The sequence below is a fragment of the Vanellus vanellus genome (genome assembly GCF_965231255.1).
Source record: "Vanellus vanellus genome assembly, chromosome: 5".
Classification (NCBI taxonomy): domain Eukaryota; kingdom Metazoa; phylum Chordata; class Aves; order Charadriiformes; family Charadriidae; genus Vanellus; species Vanellus vanellus.
In genome coordinates this window covers 23,080,233-23,098,283 of record NC_138910.1, presented here as the reverse complement: position 1 = coordinate 23,098,283, position 18,051 = coordinate 23,080,233, and the positions used below count along the sequence as shown (strand labels likewise).

Here is an 18,051-nt window from a genome sequence, read left to right as displayed (position 1 = left end):
TATGTGAAGGGCAAGAGATGAAGTTTGGGTCCTCCTTACAGAGTACTCTGTGTTTTTAAAAAAACAACAACTGCGTATACAAAAAAGATTTTGAGTATGAACACAAAGATTTAATAGTTGATGAACAGTTTCAGCTTCCTGTAAGGAAACACGTTTTTTCTGAATACATCGACATACCTAATAAATGACACTGCAAAACCAGTACCATTACAGGAGAGTGTCCACGCTAAAAGAGGAAGACAATCTTTCATGGATTCTAAACCCTACAGATTCTTCCTTCATTATTAGTGTTCTAACACCATTATCATGGCATTCTGCACCAGACTGCAACACCACCTCTTCTGCAACGTAGTTCAGTGTATTGTTAAAGGAATATACTGGAAGGCATCAACCTTCTGTCTGCATGCCGGTGTCAAGCCAAGTCCACAGCTCCCGCACCCCACAGTCATGCCATGGTCAAAGGTAGATTTCGTTCACCCTTACCACTGACCCGCCATGTGACCCTGACAAGCCATTTTACCATTTCATGCCTCAGCTCTCTACCAAGAATTAACAATATCGAATTCAACTCTGTGACCTACACACCCATTACAAAAATTCCAAACAAATTTGTTATTGCTAATTTTTCTGAACCACATTCTACACTTCAGGACAAAGAAATCATGAAAGACTTAAATCTTTTTATTCTGCCTAACCATTTTGATGAAACAAAAATTAGAAAGATAAATGGCAATTTATTTCCAATTTAATGCTTCGTAGATTTGAAGTGGTTACATTCATCTTCTTCCTGCCACTTGCCATTTCCCTTTCAACTGCAACATACAGTAAACCTAAGAGCGAAGACAAAACGTTGCTGCTGATACGTGGTATTTTGCAGAATTCTCCACAGCATGCCATACTATTAATTGAATGTTGTCTTTCCTAGGATAAGGTATACTTTCATAAATGGTGTTTTTCAGTGCTTGAATATAAACTCCAAAAAGACCACTGTTTGTACTTCAGCTTCACCACTCCCCTGTATTTCAGGAGACATTAGTCTCATTAAACTTTTTACTGCTTTTATTAATTCCTTCCAAGAAAAATTAACTTAAGCTAAACTGTAGTAATAAAAGAAAGTATATTTTTGACAATAGGCTTCCTGTTAAAAAAAATTTATTCTCCTAGTATTTTCATATTCTAATAATTTATTGGACGTACTTAATCCATAAACAAGTACATTTAACTGAGAAAACGCAACCCACAATGTTAACAGACACACAGAGTCACTTGAGCTGAATTTGAACATTCAATAGTGAGGACTGAAACCCTCTTAAGTGGAAACGGTTCCTACTACACTTTATCAGTTGGGTGTATGCATCAAGAGCAGAACAGTGCCTGTATTTACCTACTTACAAATTACCAAAACTCAGTAGGTATCGTAATTGCCACACAGACCTCACAGCTGATGCTCTGTTCATTGTCCGTGAAGTAGTAAAAATATACTTGTTTGTTTGTTCTCGTTTGAAAATAAAGGTATAGCTATAAATAGTCAAGCCAGAGACCAGAGAGTCTGAACTACCCCATCTTCCGGAGCATGCGGTGTCTCTTAGCAAGATGGACCAGGTTCAGCTATTCCTTTTATACAAAAAAAGAAATTTAGTTTTTAAAACAGTTTTGATTTTAGTAATGGAAAATTTAGTTCTTAAATACCTATTTAGTATTTATTCCAAATTATACTATATGCTGTCTCTATTGAAGTTGCTGCATTACAGCAATTATCATCTTCATAATTGACCTCCTATTATGTCAGACTGCTGTAATTTAAACCCTGAAATTCAAACTAAATTACAATCTTTCACCTTTAGGCACTCAGATCAACTTGAAGTATTGAGCTGTCCCTCTAAGCAAAGAGATGAAGGTCAAACAAAGGACACTTTTCCTTCAGTAAAAGTACTTAATGGTTTTTGCTCAGCTCTTGTATCTACTGAATAGGCTGACTGATAAGATGAGAAGACAGGGGACACAGATAAGCCTGTCAACCCCCAACATAAGATTCTGTTCAATGCCACCTTCTGTAGATAAGGCAGAAGCATTATTTTAGAATACACAGTAGACAAGCTATGATTTACCATCCTGGATATCACCATGAATGCAGCCTCATATACATAATCATCTAAATATACGTATTTTTGTAACATACCTTTGTGCAATGGTTGAGGCATGGTTAAAATCTGGATAAGCAAAAGGGATGAGACATCTCTGTAAAGCACAGGAACTTCTGGCAGCTCTTCACTTACCAGCCTGGAAAGAAAACCCAAAGAAAAATCACTTCTGATACCATAAACCCATTTTTCATTTTCATATTTTATTTTGTATTTTATTTTAAATAGTATTACATTTGATATCAAGCTTACAGAAGCCAAATACCTGACAATTCACTAACTGATCCTGATTTTAAAAGCTAATGGATTATAATGTTACCTAATGTTAATAATGGATTATAACAACTCACGAGGAAGTTACCATTTGGGTACCTGATTCTTGTTGAAGTATTTTAAACCTTTCCAAAACTGCACGAACTAATTATTTCTATGTACAGACTCAAGGAACATTCAGTATTCCACTTTTAGAACTTACATTCTAAACCAAGAATATATTGCATAGTAATACAATAATTTAATTGGTTTTCAAAGCGTGGCATTTTGCAAGTATATATAAATCCATTCTGTAACAGCAACGAATCCTCAAAATACCTTAATGTTACAGGGATTGCTCCTATTGGAAAACACTAAGACCTTAGAAAAGGTATTGCTTTCCTTTATGTACAGAAATGAAGACTCAAGCAGCCATCACAGGTGGAATTATGCAGTCTTACACAGTCTTTATTAAAAAGCACATATGGCTAGAAGGAGAGCAAATAAGCACATAAAGAGATACTGCAAACTTTTGAACTATTTGGCTTCACTGAGTGACTTAACATCACCTTGTAGCCTTATACTTTAAAGCAGAAAATGTTTGCAGATTGGAGGTAGTATTTTTCTAGCTTGCTGTAGCAGTATCCAACAATATTCCAACCAACAATATTCTATAGGTTCAACAGCTGAATCAAAATGGCAAAAAAGCAAAATGTTGAAAAAAGAAAATCATTCTCCCCTCTTTAATTGATACAGAGCGTGAAGGAGATCTCAAGCAGGAGCAGCTGGTACAATGTGATACGCATTCTCCATTGTCACCTTTCCCCTTCTGCAATAGGCACAGAAGAAAGTGCTGTTTGGGTTCTTATTCCCATTCCCAAACAGCGGTGGTGCTACCTGGTTGGCTGTTGAATGTCAATGGAGTAACTGAGGAGGAGATGTTTGAGATATTTATCTGTACTACCACAGGAGCTATATCATGAGGCCCTAGAATAACTGCCCCTGAGTCTCCCATGGAAAAGACAGCCCTCAACAGCTTCTCAGAAATGGATGCGAATGTTGCGAAGGAAAACACCACACACTATCGAGTTCCTTGCAACTGCCACGTGCTGGCCTAGAAGGGCATTTCTGTTCTATCACTCCTTAGGCTTTTCATCTTTTTTTCCCTCCTCTTCTGTCATTCTTCTCACTGTTCAGAAACTGCAGGAAAAACAATTCTCCCTCTCCTGGTAGGAGCTTCCCTTCCTTAGGGCAGCCATAGGCCTCTACGCCATGTGACACTTCACTGGGCCCTCCATAAAAAACACCTTTGAAAGTCAGGAAATCAAAATACATCTGCCTGCTACAGTTTCAAGGTTATCTTCGTGCTTTGTTCCAGCAATCTTAAGTGTCCTGCGGGTAAACCACAACTGAAGTGCTAGTTGTACTGAAAATATACACATATTCCTATCAAGATCTACCCCCAAAAGCACAGCCTCGCTCTCCTCCTTTCGATTGCTTTGCAACACATTGCGGACCGTAGAGTTTCCCAATGAGGCTTTCTTAAGCCCTGCAGCAGGTGCCCAAGCTTCTGTACAAACAGAATCAGATTGAAACACACAGAAACACACAGACAAGATATTTAAGCCCTCTTCTGTCTCATCTCTGCCCTTTTCAGAGCATGACTGGTGAACTGTTGTCAGATCCAATTATTGCCTCTCTTCCAAGAGGATCAAACTCTTCCTCTGATCCCACTCAGCTGGCACTGGCTACTCCATTAGCTTAGTTGATGCCTCTCTTTATGAAGGCACCAACTCCCCTTGGTGCCACCTATCACACACGACAGACAAACTGAGCTCTTGCAGACTTGTGTACTGGAAAAGGTCATCCACATGAGGTGGGATGTGGGTGCATGCAGAAGATCCTAAGTGCCTTCTAATAGCTTTGGGGATCCAACCAGTTTATTATTTCTGAAGCACATAAACATGATGCTGCTTCTGGAAGGAAACCTCTACGTAGGTACTGATTCCATGAAAACTCTGACATCTCTCTACACAAAAGGCATTGCTAGGAATCATCTGTGATATGAATTCTAACACGCAGAAGCAGTCATATAAAGGAAGGATTAAAAGAACACTTTTGGTCATAGTAAGTGTGTTATCCAACTATACTTTTTTTAAATACTCTCCTTCCCCTCTCTCCCAGCTCAGTATGGCAGACTCTAAAGCAATAATTTTATTAAATGCCTAAAGTTTCCAGTCATTTTATGCAACACTCTCAATTGTGAGAATGAGCACCAATGGCTTGGTTGATTGGTCTTACGAAATGAAGTTTCAGAAAACATAGTTTAACTGGTCCTTTTGAATTAATGAACCCAAACAGCTACAGAATAAGCACTATCCATAATGACTTGTTATAATCAATCATTTCATAAAATTATTGTTTTAAAACACCGCAACATACGTAAATATAGATATTTATATATGAGAGCCTCCCAAAAAAACCCCATATACTTTAAAATACTGAAATCTAAAGCAGACAAGGGGGCAAAAATTTGCATCACGCTACCAAGTCTCATTTTCAAAATCATGCAGGCAATGAAGATGTTAATCTCACTAAGTCTCTCTAATCCTACTTTTACCTGCTGCTAGTTCTATTTTATGATCTATAACACTGAGTTTTAAAATAACCCTCATTGCATAATGGCTTTAAAACCACGGACAACTCTTAAATTACCTCTCACCTTTCATTTTTAATTTATACACAAACTGGGGAAAATTAATTTGGAATAATATTAGGAAAAAAAAATATTAACTCCCTCTGGTCACATTTAGTTGAACACCTCTTTCTGACAGGAGTATCACCATCAGTATCATTTAACAATCCTGTAATAATTAGGTCAAATACCAGTTCTGACCAAATTAGGAAATATTGTTATATATACAGAATACCGTGATTGACTGGCAACATCACAAATAAACGAACTCATTTTCACGTGCAGGACCAACTGAATTCTTTGTCTAATTCATTCATTTCATAAGAATTGGAGAAGTAAAGCTATGTTACATGTCAGGGTTTTAGATAAGCAGCTTCGTTTACATCAAGCTCTGCAGCATATGAAGCACTTAAAAACTGCTCTGTCATTTGTTAAGAGCATAAGTAACTTCTTCATTATGACACTGAAACTGAATTTATAAAATGTGTTTAGAAATGCGTTTTATGGAAATTGCGCATCCTATTAATCCCCAATGCATATGTGAAAGCCTGATAAATCTGACTTTACAAAAAATTGTGCCAAAGAAGTACTGAATAAAATGAAAGCAATTACAATTTCAGATGGGACCAAAGTAATATAAAATTATTGAAACGAATTATAGCTGTATGCTGTATCCATTAAAAAAAAGGGGGGGGAGGGGAGGTGGAAATAAACTGCACAGTGCAATATAAACATGTACCAAAATGAAAAATGAAATATGCATTGCTTGACTTTCTCTGTGGAACTGACCTCTCCTCCAGTCCAAGGTAATTGGGCTGCATCTCTCACTGTGCCAATACCAGAGCTGTCTATCAGCTGACAGCTGAGCAACTCTGCCTCTGTATTCTGCATCCTCCTCCTGATAGAGGTTATACAGGAATCACTTCTTTGGGAATGGATACAGAGAAATACAAAATTCTGTTCTACTTTGAAACAAGCAGTATTTGCATATGGCCTTTCCTTATGTATATGGTCCCCTTCCCCTCTTCTCTCAGCTAGAGACACTTAACATTTTTGTTTGATGCTAACTCCAACTGATTATAAAGTTAGAAAGTCAATAAATAAAGCAGAAGTTTTGAGCCTTACACCTCTTCAAACTGCCAGATACAAAAAACCTGAAACACAGGGATATAGATACAGCTAAACAAAGCCTTCATCAACCAGGGCAAATTTGTATTCTCTTCAGTATTTGCAGAATGAGAAATACAGTCCACAAATCCCAACCTGCATAAAGGTGAGAGTAGTACGCAGCTTCTGATGTTCATGATAAGAAAGTAGAATTCTACTCTTTATTCTGGCTACAGTCTAGGATATAATCACAATTTCTTATTTGCTCTTCATTGTGTCACAGCAGATTTCACAGCAGGTCAGTTTTTCTCATTATACAACACAGGATTGCACTGACAGTACTAACATTAAGGCATTGCCCCTTCTCTCTTTCACCACTGTCCTTCCAGCACACCCTTGTCACCTGCTCCCAAACTTATGCAAATTAACCTTTTTAAAAACATGGATTAGTTCCTTAACTTTGTTCATGATGCAGCCTGCTCAAGTTACATCAGCACAGCTGAAGAAGGTGGTGAGCTACAGTACAGGGGAAGGAAGAAACAGCCCAGAGCAAGTACTTCTGAAGCTGGCATTACTGTTGAAACCTCCGTATCATAACACGTGCCCTGAGATACTGGTGTTTCAGGCAGGATTTGTGTGTTTATTGAACAGATCACATAAGTCCTGTTGCAGCATGTGTATGTATATACTACCTCTTGCAGAAACCTTAACTAAACCCCATTGTCCCATCATCCTACTCTCTGTCTGCTTGATTTTTCCCATTTCACAACAGTTTCTGTGATGGAGATGTAACTAAAGAGGTTCCCACGCACAGTCGCTCATTCCCATCCCCATGCTGCAGATTGTTGCCCTGGTATGACACTATAAACAATCACCGAAGTGATCTAGCTTAGAACAAAACAACAGCAACACTTCGGTGAAAATAACCCAGTATATTTCAGTTCATCATGCAGTTCCCCCCCACAACTGCTTCTACTGCAGAATCCTTAATGCTTTACTGAATCATTCTTTGTCGACAGCTTTTGTCTGTCAAGACAGACACAAAAATTTCAGCTTTCGTAGAAATGTAAATTTTAAAAAACATACATCCTTTTATTTCAGGTTTGGCGTTCCTGAATCTCTGGCTATTTGGACCAGTCCATTAAATTCACATCTGTGTTTAGTAATTATTGCCTCCAGCTGCTCTTTCTCTGCCCCCTGCCAGAAGCTATTATTCCCCACTTACACCACAATAATTGTTTATTTGATCACCCTTGAAACCAGATCTGCCCCTAGTAGAACAACTTGCTTAAGCGCAGCCTGTGGGACCAAGTGTATTTTAAATTTGACAACATGAACTGCAGAGGAGAAAGAATCCACTATACCATTCACAAGTTCATCAGACTTAGCTTTATCATTTTTCCCTCCCTCTTCCTTCAAGCAGTTCACATTATTTAGGCCCTTTCTGATAGGGTATCTTCTTGCTCAGTAATACAGTCAGATAATATAGATCTTTTCCTCTTGCTGACTTTTTTTTCTACAAGTCTTTACTTAAAGTCTCATGTACTACTCAAGCTGATGATTCCAATTACTTCGTTAGCTTCAAAATGGCAGAGTGCTATCCACCTCTTAAATCTGCAGTGGTATTTCTCCACTATCTTCTTAATCTTCTTCAGTTTACAGCAGTGTACCACCTTCTAATTGCTCTGAGCATTCTTTCCTGTACCTGAAAAGATTTGCTATTTTGGATTTCTCAAAAGGCTGTGTGACTCTAAGAAGAGTGCAATTAGATCATACACACCAATCATAGGAATGCCATCTTCAAGTGAAACTACTACTTCAAATTTCTAGATTATATAATTATGGATATCCATCTTATACTTTAATTTATAGATTAAAAACATGTCCCCAGTTTGCCTCCTCTGCAACTTTCTGGGGCCTGCAGCTTAAGGTAAGAAAAGCGTTCCAAGGAGGGAGCAAAGAAATTCCAGCTTGATTGCATCTGTCCATCTCACCAGTAAACTATTTCATGGCAAAATGGACGATCTCGCAGTTACAGCTTCCTAAACCACTTAGGACGTAGTGCCAAACCAACATCAGCAAGTCTACCAAGAAATCTTGAAAAACAGTACAGGAAACGAGAACTGCTCAAATGCATCCCCACCATGCAACACCTCCTGCAAAGCAAGCCATTATGGTCTACGGTACCATTCATTTCAAAGGGATTCAAAATACTGCCTAATGACATCTAACTTGCAGCGCTCTAACCTTGACCAATGCATGGTGAATTCCATCAAGTCTGTAAGGGTGACAAAAAGCTGCACGTGCAGAAAAAGCAGTCCCTCTGTTAATAGCTGCTTCCAAAGCAAGCAAGCTCTGCAAATGCCAAAATGAGAAGTGCATGATCGGTCCCACAGCCATTCAGACTGTCAACAGCCCATCAACATGATCTTAATTTTGCCTGGTATAACTCAGTCAATCATACACCAAATTTATTAACCTTGTTCCACTGCTCAATCTAGGTCAGGGCAGGATCACACAAAAACATACTCTCAAAGTAGTTTGAGTGCATGCTGAATAACATAGGTTTTCAGGTTATAAAATTCTTGATGCTTTTGTTCTGCTAAGGATTTATAAACTAATCTGCAATAATCTAATGTTGATTGCGAAAAAAAGACCCGAGACCAAGAGAAAAACAGTAAAATCTCAAACTAGAAGCAAGCAGAAATGTTTTGATATTTTTTCCTAATTTGCAGATTAGGATTGTGGCATCACTATCCTAGCTCAATTTTTGAAATCCCATGAAGATTTTCACCTCAGGCTCCTAGAAACACACTGGCACATATACAGCTGGATAGACACTAAAAAGTCTTTTCAACATTATTGCAAGCTACAAAGTGGAGACCTTAGCTGTGAAGAAGCAGCTCAGGTGCCAGGAGTAAAACAAAATTTACTGTTCTCCTCTTATGAGGAAAAATAATCACCTGGTTTTAGGCAAGAAACCTTTCTTCTCACCATCAAGGTAGAATCTGAAAAGTGAAAAGTCTTAAATCAAGTAGGGAGATGAGTCCTTGCGGAACACAGATATATGAGTCCACTTATTAGTCTTAATCCTCGTACAGCTTTGTAAATAAGGGTAATGCTTTAAAACCAAACTCAGGTAAATAACTTGTTTAAAATACCATGAAAACTTTTAGCTTCAAATAGAATTACTTCTTACATATATTAGGCCTACTTAAGTTATTTCTGCAATGTAATAGCTAATTAGCTATTAGTTGTTGCCCAACTTTCAATAAACTATTTATGAACTTAATCTCGATATAAATTTTGTCTAGCCTCTGGACCTAGAACGGCAGTGCACCTATCCACTTACCCAATACCATTAAATTTGCATATGCTTAAGCTTGCAAGTGGTGTATTTAAGTTTTAACTCAAAACTGGAACTTGTCAGATTTTATATAAAAGAAATTCAAAAATTTAGTTTTACAAACACATACATGCAATTTGTAGATGTGAAGTTCACATCTACATCTACAAGATGAGTTGGGCAGAGAGAAACCTTATGAAATTCAACAAGGGCAAATGTAGAGTATTGCACCTGGGGAGGAATAACCCCATGCAGCAGTACAGGTTGGGGGCTGACCTCCTGGAGAGCAGCACTGTGGAAATGGACCTGGGAGTCCTGGTGGACAATAGGATGACCACGAGTCAGCAATGTGCCCTGGTGGCCAAGGCGGCCAATAGCATCCTGGGGTGCATCAAGAAGAGTGTGGCCAGCAGGTCGAGGGAGGTCATCCACCCCCTCTACTCTGCCCTGGTGAGGCCACATCTGGAGTACTGAGTCCAGTTCTGGGCTCCCCAGCTCAAGAAAGACCGGGATCTGCTGGAGAGGGTCCAGCAAAGGGCTACAAAGATGATTAGGGGATTAGAATGTCTCTCTTATGAGGAAAGACTGAGGCACTTGGGTCTTTTTAGCGTAGAGAAAAGAAGATTGAGGGGGGATCTTATTAATGCTTACAAATACTTAAAGGGAGGGTGCCAGGGGGATGGGAACCGTCTTTTTTCAGTGGTGCCCAGTGATAGGACAAGAAGTAACGGGCACAAACTTGACTATAGGAAGTTCCATCTAAACATGAGGAGGAACTTCTTTACTTTAAGGGTGGCAGAGCACTGGCACAGGCTGCCCAGAGAGGTTGTGGAGTCTCCCACTCCGGAGACATTCAAAACCCGCCTGGGCGCCGTCCTGTGCAACTTGCTGTAGGTGACCCTGCTCTGCCGGGGGTTTGGACTAGATGATCTCCTGAGGTCCCTTCCAACCCTGGCCATTCTGTGATTCTGTGACTGAGATTCATCAGTGAATTTAAATTAAGAAAGTTACCCAAAGTCCCTCTGTAAGGATGTTTCTTTCACAAGGTAAAACTGATATTTGGTAAATTAAAATACTTGCTCTGAATTTTTATCCTGGATCGGCTGCGTTAGTTTTCTCCAGGGATTGTATGCAGAGTCTATACTGTAGAGGCGCATGTGCATGGCCAACACATGGAACAGCTGATCTGAAAGGTGAAGAAGATAGATTGCTGATTATTATGTACAAAAATACGAAGTATTTTACATTAAGTTGCGATCATTTATTTTACAAGATTCTGAAAAGTCTGTCATGTCATTCCAAATAACTGGTACCCTAAAAAGCACCTTTTTATATTTTTTTTTAATTTGCATTTTAAAAAAAGGTTTTGAAGAGAAGTCAGATTTCAATAGAAGGCAGTGAACTTATGCAGGCATATGACAAAACTATTTTGTTTTCTGTCCTGAAATTCCGAAACAGAGAAAGGCTGCTTAGAAAGCTTTGACCAGATCTCAGTTGTTTTAGTGCTTATAAAAAAAAAAAAAACTCCACTTATCGTAATGATAGGTCTTTTTAAAAATCCTGTTCTGTATGCTGTTATGTTGCTAAGGTTCCATGCTCCCTTCACTTCCCTCTTACACTTTATGCCAAAGCTGTGATTTCTTTAACATCTCATATAAACAGAGACTGATACACTTTTAACACACAGCTTTTATTCCTCTCACTCACAGTTAAGTTCTGTGCACAACATATTTTAAATTAACCTAAAGTTGACGGTTCTGGCCTATAGCAGGATCACTTTGGCTCTTCATCCTTAAAAGGTTATTATTCTTTCTGCCTGCATAAGGTTATTTTGTGTGTAACTTTTGGAAGTGGAAAAAGGCCCTAACTTCTGACCACACCACAATGACACCGAAGTAGCAACGTTCTTTATCACTGCAGAGATTTGTCTATACAACCTGCAGGCAAAGTTTGTTGATATTCATCAATTGAAAACCTTATGTACATCAACTGTGTCAAAACTATCATTTGCAAAACACTTTTAGAACCTTTTGAACAAAGGATGCTTAGCTTATTATTCATGCATATTACTGCAGCATCATATATTAATTTACACTTTTCATTTCTTCATCAATCATATGATCAACACAAAAAAGATAACATCTAATCCTTTCTCCCCTTAAGCAAGCTAAGAAGGCAGGCACCATTTACATTGACAGCATTTTCAGGGAGGTATGTAAAATAATCTTAGACTTCACTCTTTTTCTGTGTTTATAATACAGTTTGGAAAAAATTCATCTTTTTTATCTTCATAGGTTTACATGAAAATCATATTTTAAAATACTATTTTCCACTTTTTTCCTCCTGTCATACTATATCTTGCTATTTGCTGCCATGTTTGTTCCTCCTGTTCAATTTTCTGGGATCCTGCTTCCTTCCTCCCTTTCATTTCAACTTTTTTCCTTAGTATCTTGCGATCTCCCCCCCCCCCCCCCCTTTATTCTTTCAATTGATCCCTTTGCCTCCTACTCTTTTCATCTCTCTCCCTTCTCTCTCCAACCCACTTGCTCAACCTACACACTCACTCACAGGTCCTCTTTTTTAAGTAGAAATAGCAGCTATTAATTTATTTTCCATAAATAGACAATTACTCAGAGGTACGCAATGGCCAAAAAAGTCGCATGATGAAATCAGCTGACTGCCAGAGCCTGAGGGCTGTAATTAGCTCCTGGGGTTTGCAAAATAATTGGAGATGTAGATGGCATTGGAATTGATTGCTGTCACCTGCTTTCTGAATAAAAACAGTCAACGAGGACAAAATAAGTTATCTTTTCTCCTGGCAAGAGATTCTAGCAAAACATTGCTTTGCTGACAAACTTCAAAACCCTGAAAATATACTGATAGTTCATCAAATTAATAAAAAACCTGGTTTTAGTTGGAACAAAACCCATCAAAGTATCTGTTCCTTCCCTCTGCCTCACTGCTATTAAAAGGAATGTAATTTTTTTCTGAACTGTTCCTTGCCTCAAACAGAAATGGGCAACTACACAAAAAAAAAAAAAAAAAAAAAGCTTAGCATAATTAATTAACCCTCTGTTCCTTTAATAGCTATTTCCCTGAGCTTTTACTAATATGAAATCAAGCAGACAAGCATCAAATTCTAGCACTGGAGAATTTATTTGTAATCTCCACGCGTGTAACATTTATGGAATCAAAATACATTCTAACATTGACTGAACGTGAACAGAAAAATTCAGTTTAGCAGTCTTGTAAGACTGTATTTTTTGTGATTAAGGCAGCTATCGCTCCTTTACAAGAAAATGTGTTTATAGCACATAAAAAAGCTTGGCAGCAGGTAATAATACGGTTACAATGACCTTTTATGAAATATTTTTTATGAAGGGACTTAAAAATATGAAGACACCCTCTCAGGCAATGCAGCACTTCCACGCCAGTCTCTGGACGCAGGGTGGCCAAGGACTAACACCGCCCGCTAATGGGAATGCCACCACAGACATGGCCTGGTGGCACGCACCTTCCTTGCTGGCAAAAGTGAGATCCTATTTGTCTATTACACCCATATTTGCATTTCTGAGAAGGTTTCTAAAAATTAGCAAAACCTAAGGCCTGGCCAGAGGAAGATACATGGGTTTATTTCTTCACAAACATTTTTCTGTTTTATACCACAGTGACTCCGATTGCTTTACCTCAAATTTACTATCATTATGGAGTATTGGAGACAGCCAAGGAAAACACCAGAGCACCGAAAATCTAGAACCAGCAACTTCTTTGTGCACAAAGTGCTTGGTGTTTCACCACATTCTTATGCTTGAGCAACTGGCAGAAATCTGCCTTGGGCAAAATGAATACCAGAGGGTTTTTTGCCTCTGTATTCGTGTGCATGTATCATTCCAAAACAGAAACATAAAACACACAGAATAATTTCCCATTTTTAATACACTACTTAGAAGCTTTAAAATACACTTTTCTATTAAAAAAAAAAAAAAGTAGCAGCAAAACATTAATGTGATGATGGCCCCAAAAAACCAACATTGCCTAGTCTTGTGAAGAATGGAAAGTAAGGCCATAACCCACTGAGCATCCACCACTTACAGTGGATCTTATGGCCAGTTCCCTCCAGGACAGCCCACCTTTCTAAGCAGGAAAGACAGGATCTGGGTGTAGTTCAGAGTCACCAAAATAACATTCTTAACAAAATCTGGTAGAAGAATATTGATTTTAGAAAGCATAGCAGCAACAAAATGAAAGAATGATAATTATGAAGTCACAACAAAATGAGAGTTAGAGGTTTATTGATAACAAATCATGAGAAGCAAGCTGTGAAAAGAATTTGAATACGGCCATCCTCTCCTAATAACTTCATAATATTTGAGACAGGCTGCATCCAGTTAAATTGAGTAAATATAAAAATCATAAAATTTGAATGCACAATATAACTTACTGCTGCAAGTTATCAGGGGCTTGGCAGGATTCCAAGATTTAGACATTTAAGCGGGCAAGACTATTACTGGCTTTAAAACATGTTCATACGACTCAAATACTACCTAGACTGAAGCAGCGCTGTCTCAATTGTTCCAACTTATTTAGATGGTCTTTGTTTTCACAGAATACACATAAAGCTTATATAAAACACTTACTAGAATCATCTAGATTAGCAGTTAAACATTAGCTTTAACTTTGATTCATATTAGCCTTCTTAATTCAATTTCTAAATGTTACAAAAATAAATCTATTGCTCCATACACGGCTGCTCTTGGTTCACTCTCTTCAACTCTTCCTATACCAGCTCTACTTCTCAGGGTTACCCTGTTGTGAGAGAGGAGCAATGAACTCAGTTGGAATCAGTACCTTCAAAGAGCAGCTCAAAGGATAAGACCCTGTCTTTGCACTGGGACTGAAGCCATTAGAGAAAGTGTTCTAATGCTGCTCCCCTCATAAAAAAAACAAAGATAATGGGTATTCTGTCTACATATCCACACTGCCTGCACTAGCACCTGCAGTTGCATTCTTTACTATTTTTAGTATTAAAGCACACTAACTTTACAGATGTTGACCAAGGTCTTAAAAATATTCTGCTACGCCAAAGTGCGTAAAGCAGGTGCCTATAAAGGTGATTTCACAGCTCTTTTCAGGTCTAGCGTGGTATACACAACACAAAAGATGACTAAATTCAGAGAGATCACTAGATATGGATTTCATAGATGAATCGCAGAACTTATAGAAAAAGCTGTGCTGAACTGACAAAAATGAGCGATTCAGGAAGTTGCATGCAGGTGTAACTTTTGGGCTCACTAGTAACCTTGCTTTGGTCTTTGCCAAAATTTCTCCATGAGTTTTGCTGCCTTTTTTTGTTCTTTCTTGTCTCTTGACTGTAAAATCAACTCTCAAATTACCAAAGTTGAAATCAGAGGATTTTTTCTATTATTATTTCCACAATGTATAGCAATGTGCTTTAATAATGATGACAAAGAAAATGAAGGAATTGGGTGACTTTGTTTTGCTTGCAAAAGTCTATGTGATCTGCTTATTCCCCAGTCTCTTTCATATTTATATTTTAGGAGGACATAAATAACACACACTGCTGTCATGAAAATCTCTGCTTTGCTATTTTGATCTAGTCTTCTCTTTTTTCATTCTATAAATTAGTATTCATATTTACAATATCAAAAGATCACAAAACACAGTGACACAGCTCACCGCAAGTGGAACTGAAAACGCCCTTGTTTCAACTGCTGTGCGAGAACCTTACCAGACTAGAGACATTACATCCTTTTCCCAAAGTTTGCTGGAACTATCAAGAAGAATGTAGATTGTAACAAAAACCACTTGATAAAAACAGATGGGACTTAATAGTTAATAAGGAGACTGAGGAATTTTTTTCTCCTTGTAGAGATTTATACAGTCCACTTAGCAACAGCAGCTGCAAAGACCTGCTGACAGCATCTTCCCATTCATCACTGATCCAGTAGATTGGACTCAGTAAAGAAAAAAAAATGTGGTCAGGGAAAGCCTATTAAGGCATTAAGACATGAACAGTCTTTACAGAATTTTAAGCCTTAATTGCTGATGAAGCAGCTAATTATCCTCAACACTAAACTCACCAGTGTACGAAATCAACTTTAGCAATAGAATTCTAACAGTATCTATCTTTGCCTCTCCCATGCTAGGTATGAATGGCATAGTGAGTTTTTTAGGAAACAGTTAGGATCATCTGTTAGTGAGAAAAACTGCTTTTTCAAAGTTAGCACAAATGGATAGGCACCAAGGATCTGCAGATTGCCAGGTCCTAACTAAAAAAACAAAACACCACAAAACCAAACCAAAAAGCACAAACCAAACCAACCAACCCCAGAAACCCATTGTACTAAGGCAAAAAGCATTCCCGAAAACTACTTTTATTCTTTTCATTTTCAGTGGCTGCAGAGAGGTGTGTAGGAATCTTTGCAACCATGTTGACATTAATAAATTAGAAGAAGGAGACAGCTGCAACCGAGCAATTCCTAGAAGAATTAGGTTTTTCCTCCAGCAGAAGTGAACTGTACTTAGCGGTTCCAAGTATCACTGCCATATGGATAAAATAGAGGCAGCCATTACTATCAACGTGGTTGAAAAATTTGACACAGAAAGAACATAAAGTGCTTCAAAAATGCTTCATGTCAAGATGACTTTCTGTGCACATAAAAACACTGAAAGCACTGACTAAATTGATACTAACATTATAATCAAGACAGATGACACCACTGAGCCATCTACAAATGCAAAACACAGGCTTTAAATGAACAAAAGTAGAAAAAAAAATAAAAAAAAAACAACAACCAAACAAAAAACCAACGGTGGAACAATATGGTTTCTCAATGGTTAGAACCATCACAGAAGTTATGAAGGTGCTGGACACTTCATTTAAGGCTAGCTTGCACAAGTCTTAAATACTTTTTTGATGTCCACTTGTAAACTAATATCCTTTCTAATTAATGCAGTTGATGCTGAAATGCCAGAGTCTGCTATCTGTGAGAAGTGTAAGGATAAGGAGCTCCTATGCAGGGAAACTGAAGCCAGAGGACAAGGTAATAGAATATTTAATCCTTCCAAAAAAATCCCTAATGCTATCCTTACTCAAAAGGGAAAAAAAGAACAAAACAAACCAAACAAACAAACAAAAAGAAATCAGCCAGAAAGAAAGAACTTTTAGAAAGTTAAAAGGAAGAAAGAACTAGATTATAATTTCATTTACAGATAGCTTTTGAATTTTGTTGAATAGTTCGCCCACTATTGCAAGACTACCAGAGTAACGACAGAGAAAAACATGTATACACAAGTTAAACAGAGATACAAAAGTCGTATAGAAAAGTCCTAATTATTCAGCCTTAATGTTGTGCTCTGAAGCTGTTCTATAACTATAAAAGAATGAAAAGAAAAAGCAAAACATAGATCTCTCTAACTTTATAAAACAGGGAAATAAGACCTGTACTATTGCAATATAGCATAGTTTTCCCCTAAACCCCAGAGAGTTTTCAATGCCATAGACTCTAAAACTGTAACGCGGTCCTTAAAATAGGACTCGATTTTTAAGTAATAAGACTCTATTTGCATTGTTTGGTTGCATACTATTTAGTAACACACACTCATGCAAACAAACATACAAAACTTTAAACCTTAAAATGGCAGTTTTACAGACAAATTTTCTTCATCATTCTTCTCGCAGACTCAATCACTGGCACTAACAGCTACATTAATCATTCTTAATTTTACTTCTCCAGAGCAGCTGCCCTCATGGTGCAATCTACTAAAACAGCTCTTGACCTATTTGTTCCCCCCATCTCTCCTGACGCTTGCTGCTGTAACAGCTCACCTGGGACAACATACTCCGTTTTCTGCAATATCTAATCACTAAACTTTACAGCTGTTACAAGACTAATACAGAGTGGTACGCTTAATCACAAGAGAGACACCTTACTATCTCACACATAAGAAAACCAAAATGAGGTTATATTTTAGATTACTTCTGCTGGATCTGACACAAATGACGTTTAAAAAACAAAAGCAGTTTCAATACTGTACAATCAAGACTTTAACAAAACAGTATTCAAGTTCTAGATAGCATACGGATTTAAAAAAAATCATTCTTTCCCCAGGGCGTAAGACAATGAAGAAGCTGAAGGTAAATTTTAAATGAAATGTTAAAGACAGGATTACCTCTTAGAAAAAGAAACAAGTATGGAAAAATAATAAAATCTATTACATAACATGCACCTAAAGAACTGCAATTTTTTATCTCTAAATATACCAATATGGAAGGGGCAATGAACAAAACTCTCATTATTATGTAATGGTTTAGTGAAAACAAACCCTGCTAGATATGGAAAAGTGATTCCACTCCTACTAGTCATATTTAGCCTAATGTCCAATATTAAATATAATAATACTAAATGCAAGTACTGTACAGGTCTGTTCCAGGAGAACCCCATCACCTTGTATTAAAAATGAGTCTATTTTAATCCAAGATTAAAAAT

General features: G+C 37.7%; 1 protein-coding gene across 1 annotated transcript in view; it reads right to left on the bottom strand.

Annotated features, from left to right (window-relative positions):
- The window catches only part of UBR3 (ubiquitin protein ligase E3 component n-recognin 3), a 121,788-nt gene that overhangs the window by 16,124 nt on the left and 87,613 nt on the right, over nt 1-18,051 (bottom strand). The window contains exons 32-33 of the mRNA XM_082484547.1: nt 10,622-10,727; nt 2,180-2,280 (exon numbers count right to left, since the gene is read on the bottom strand). Coding sequence (XP_082340673.1) covers nt 2,180-2,280; nt 10,622-10,727 — 207 coding nt within the window. The remainder of the gene's footprint in view (nt 1-2,179; nt 2,281-10,621; nt 10,728-18,051) is intronic.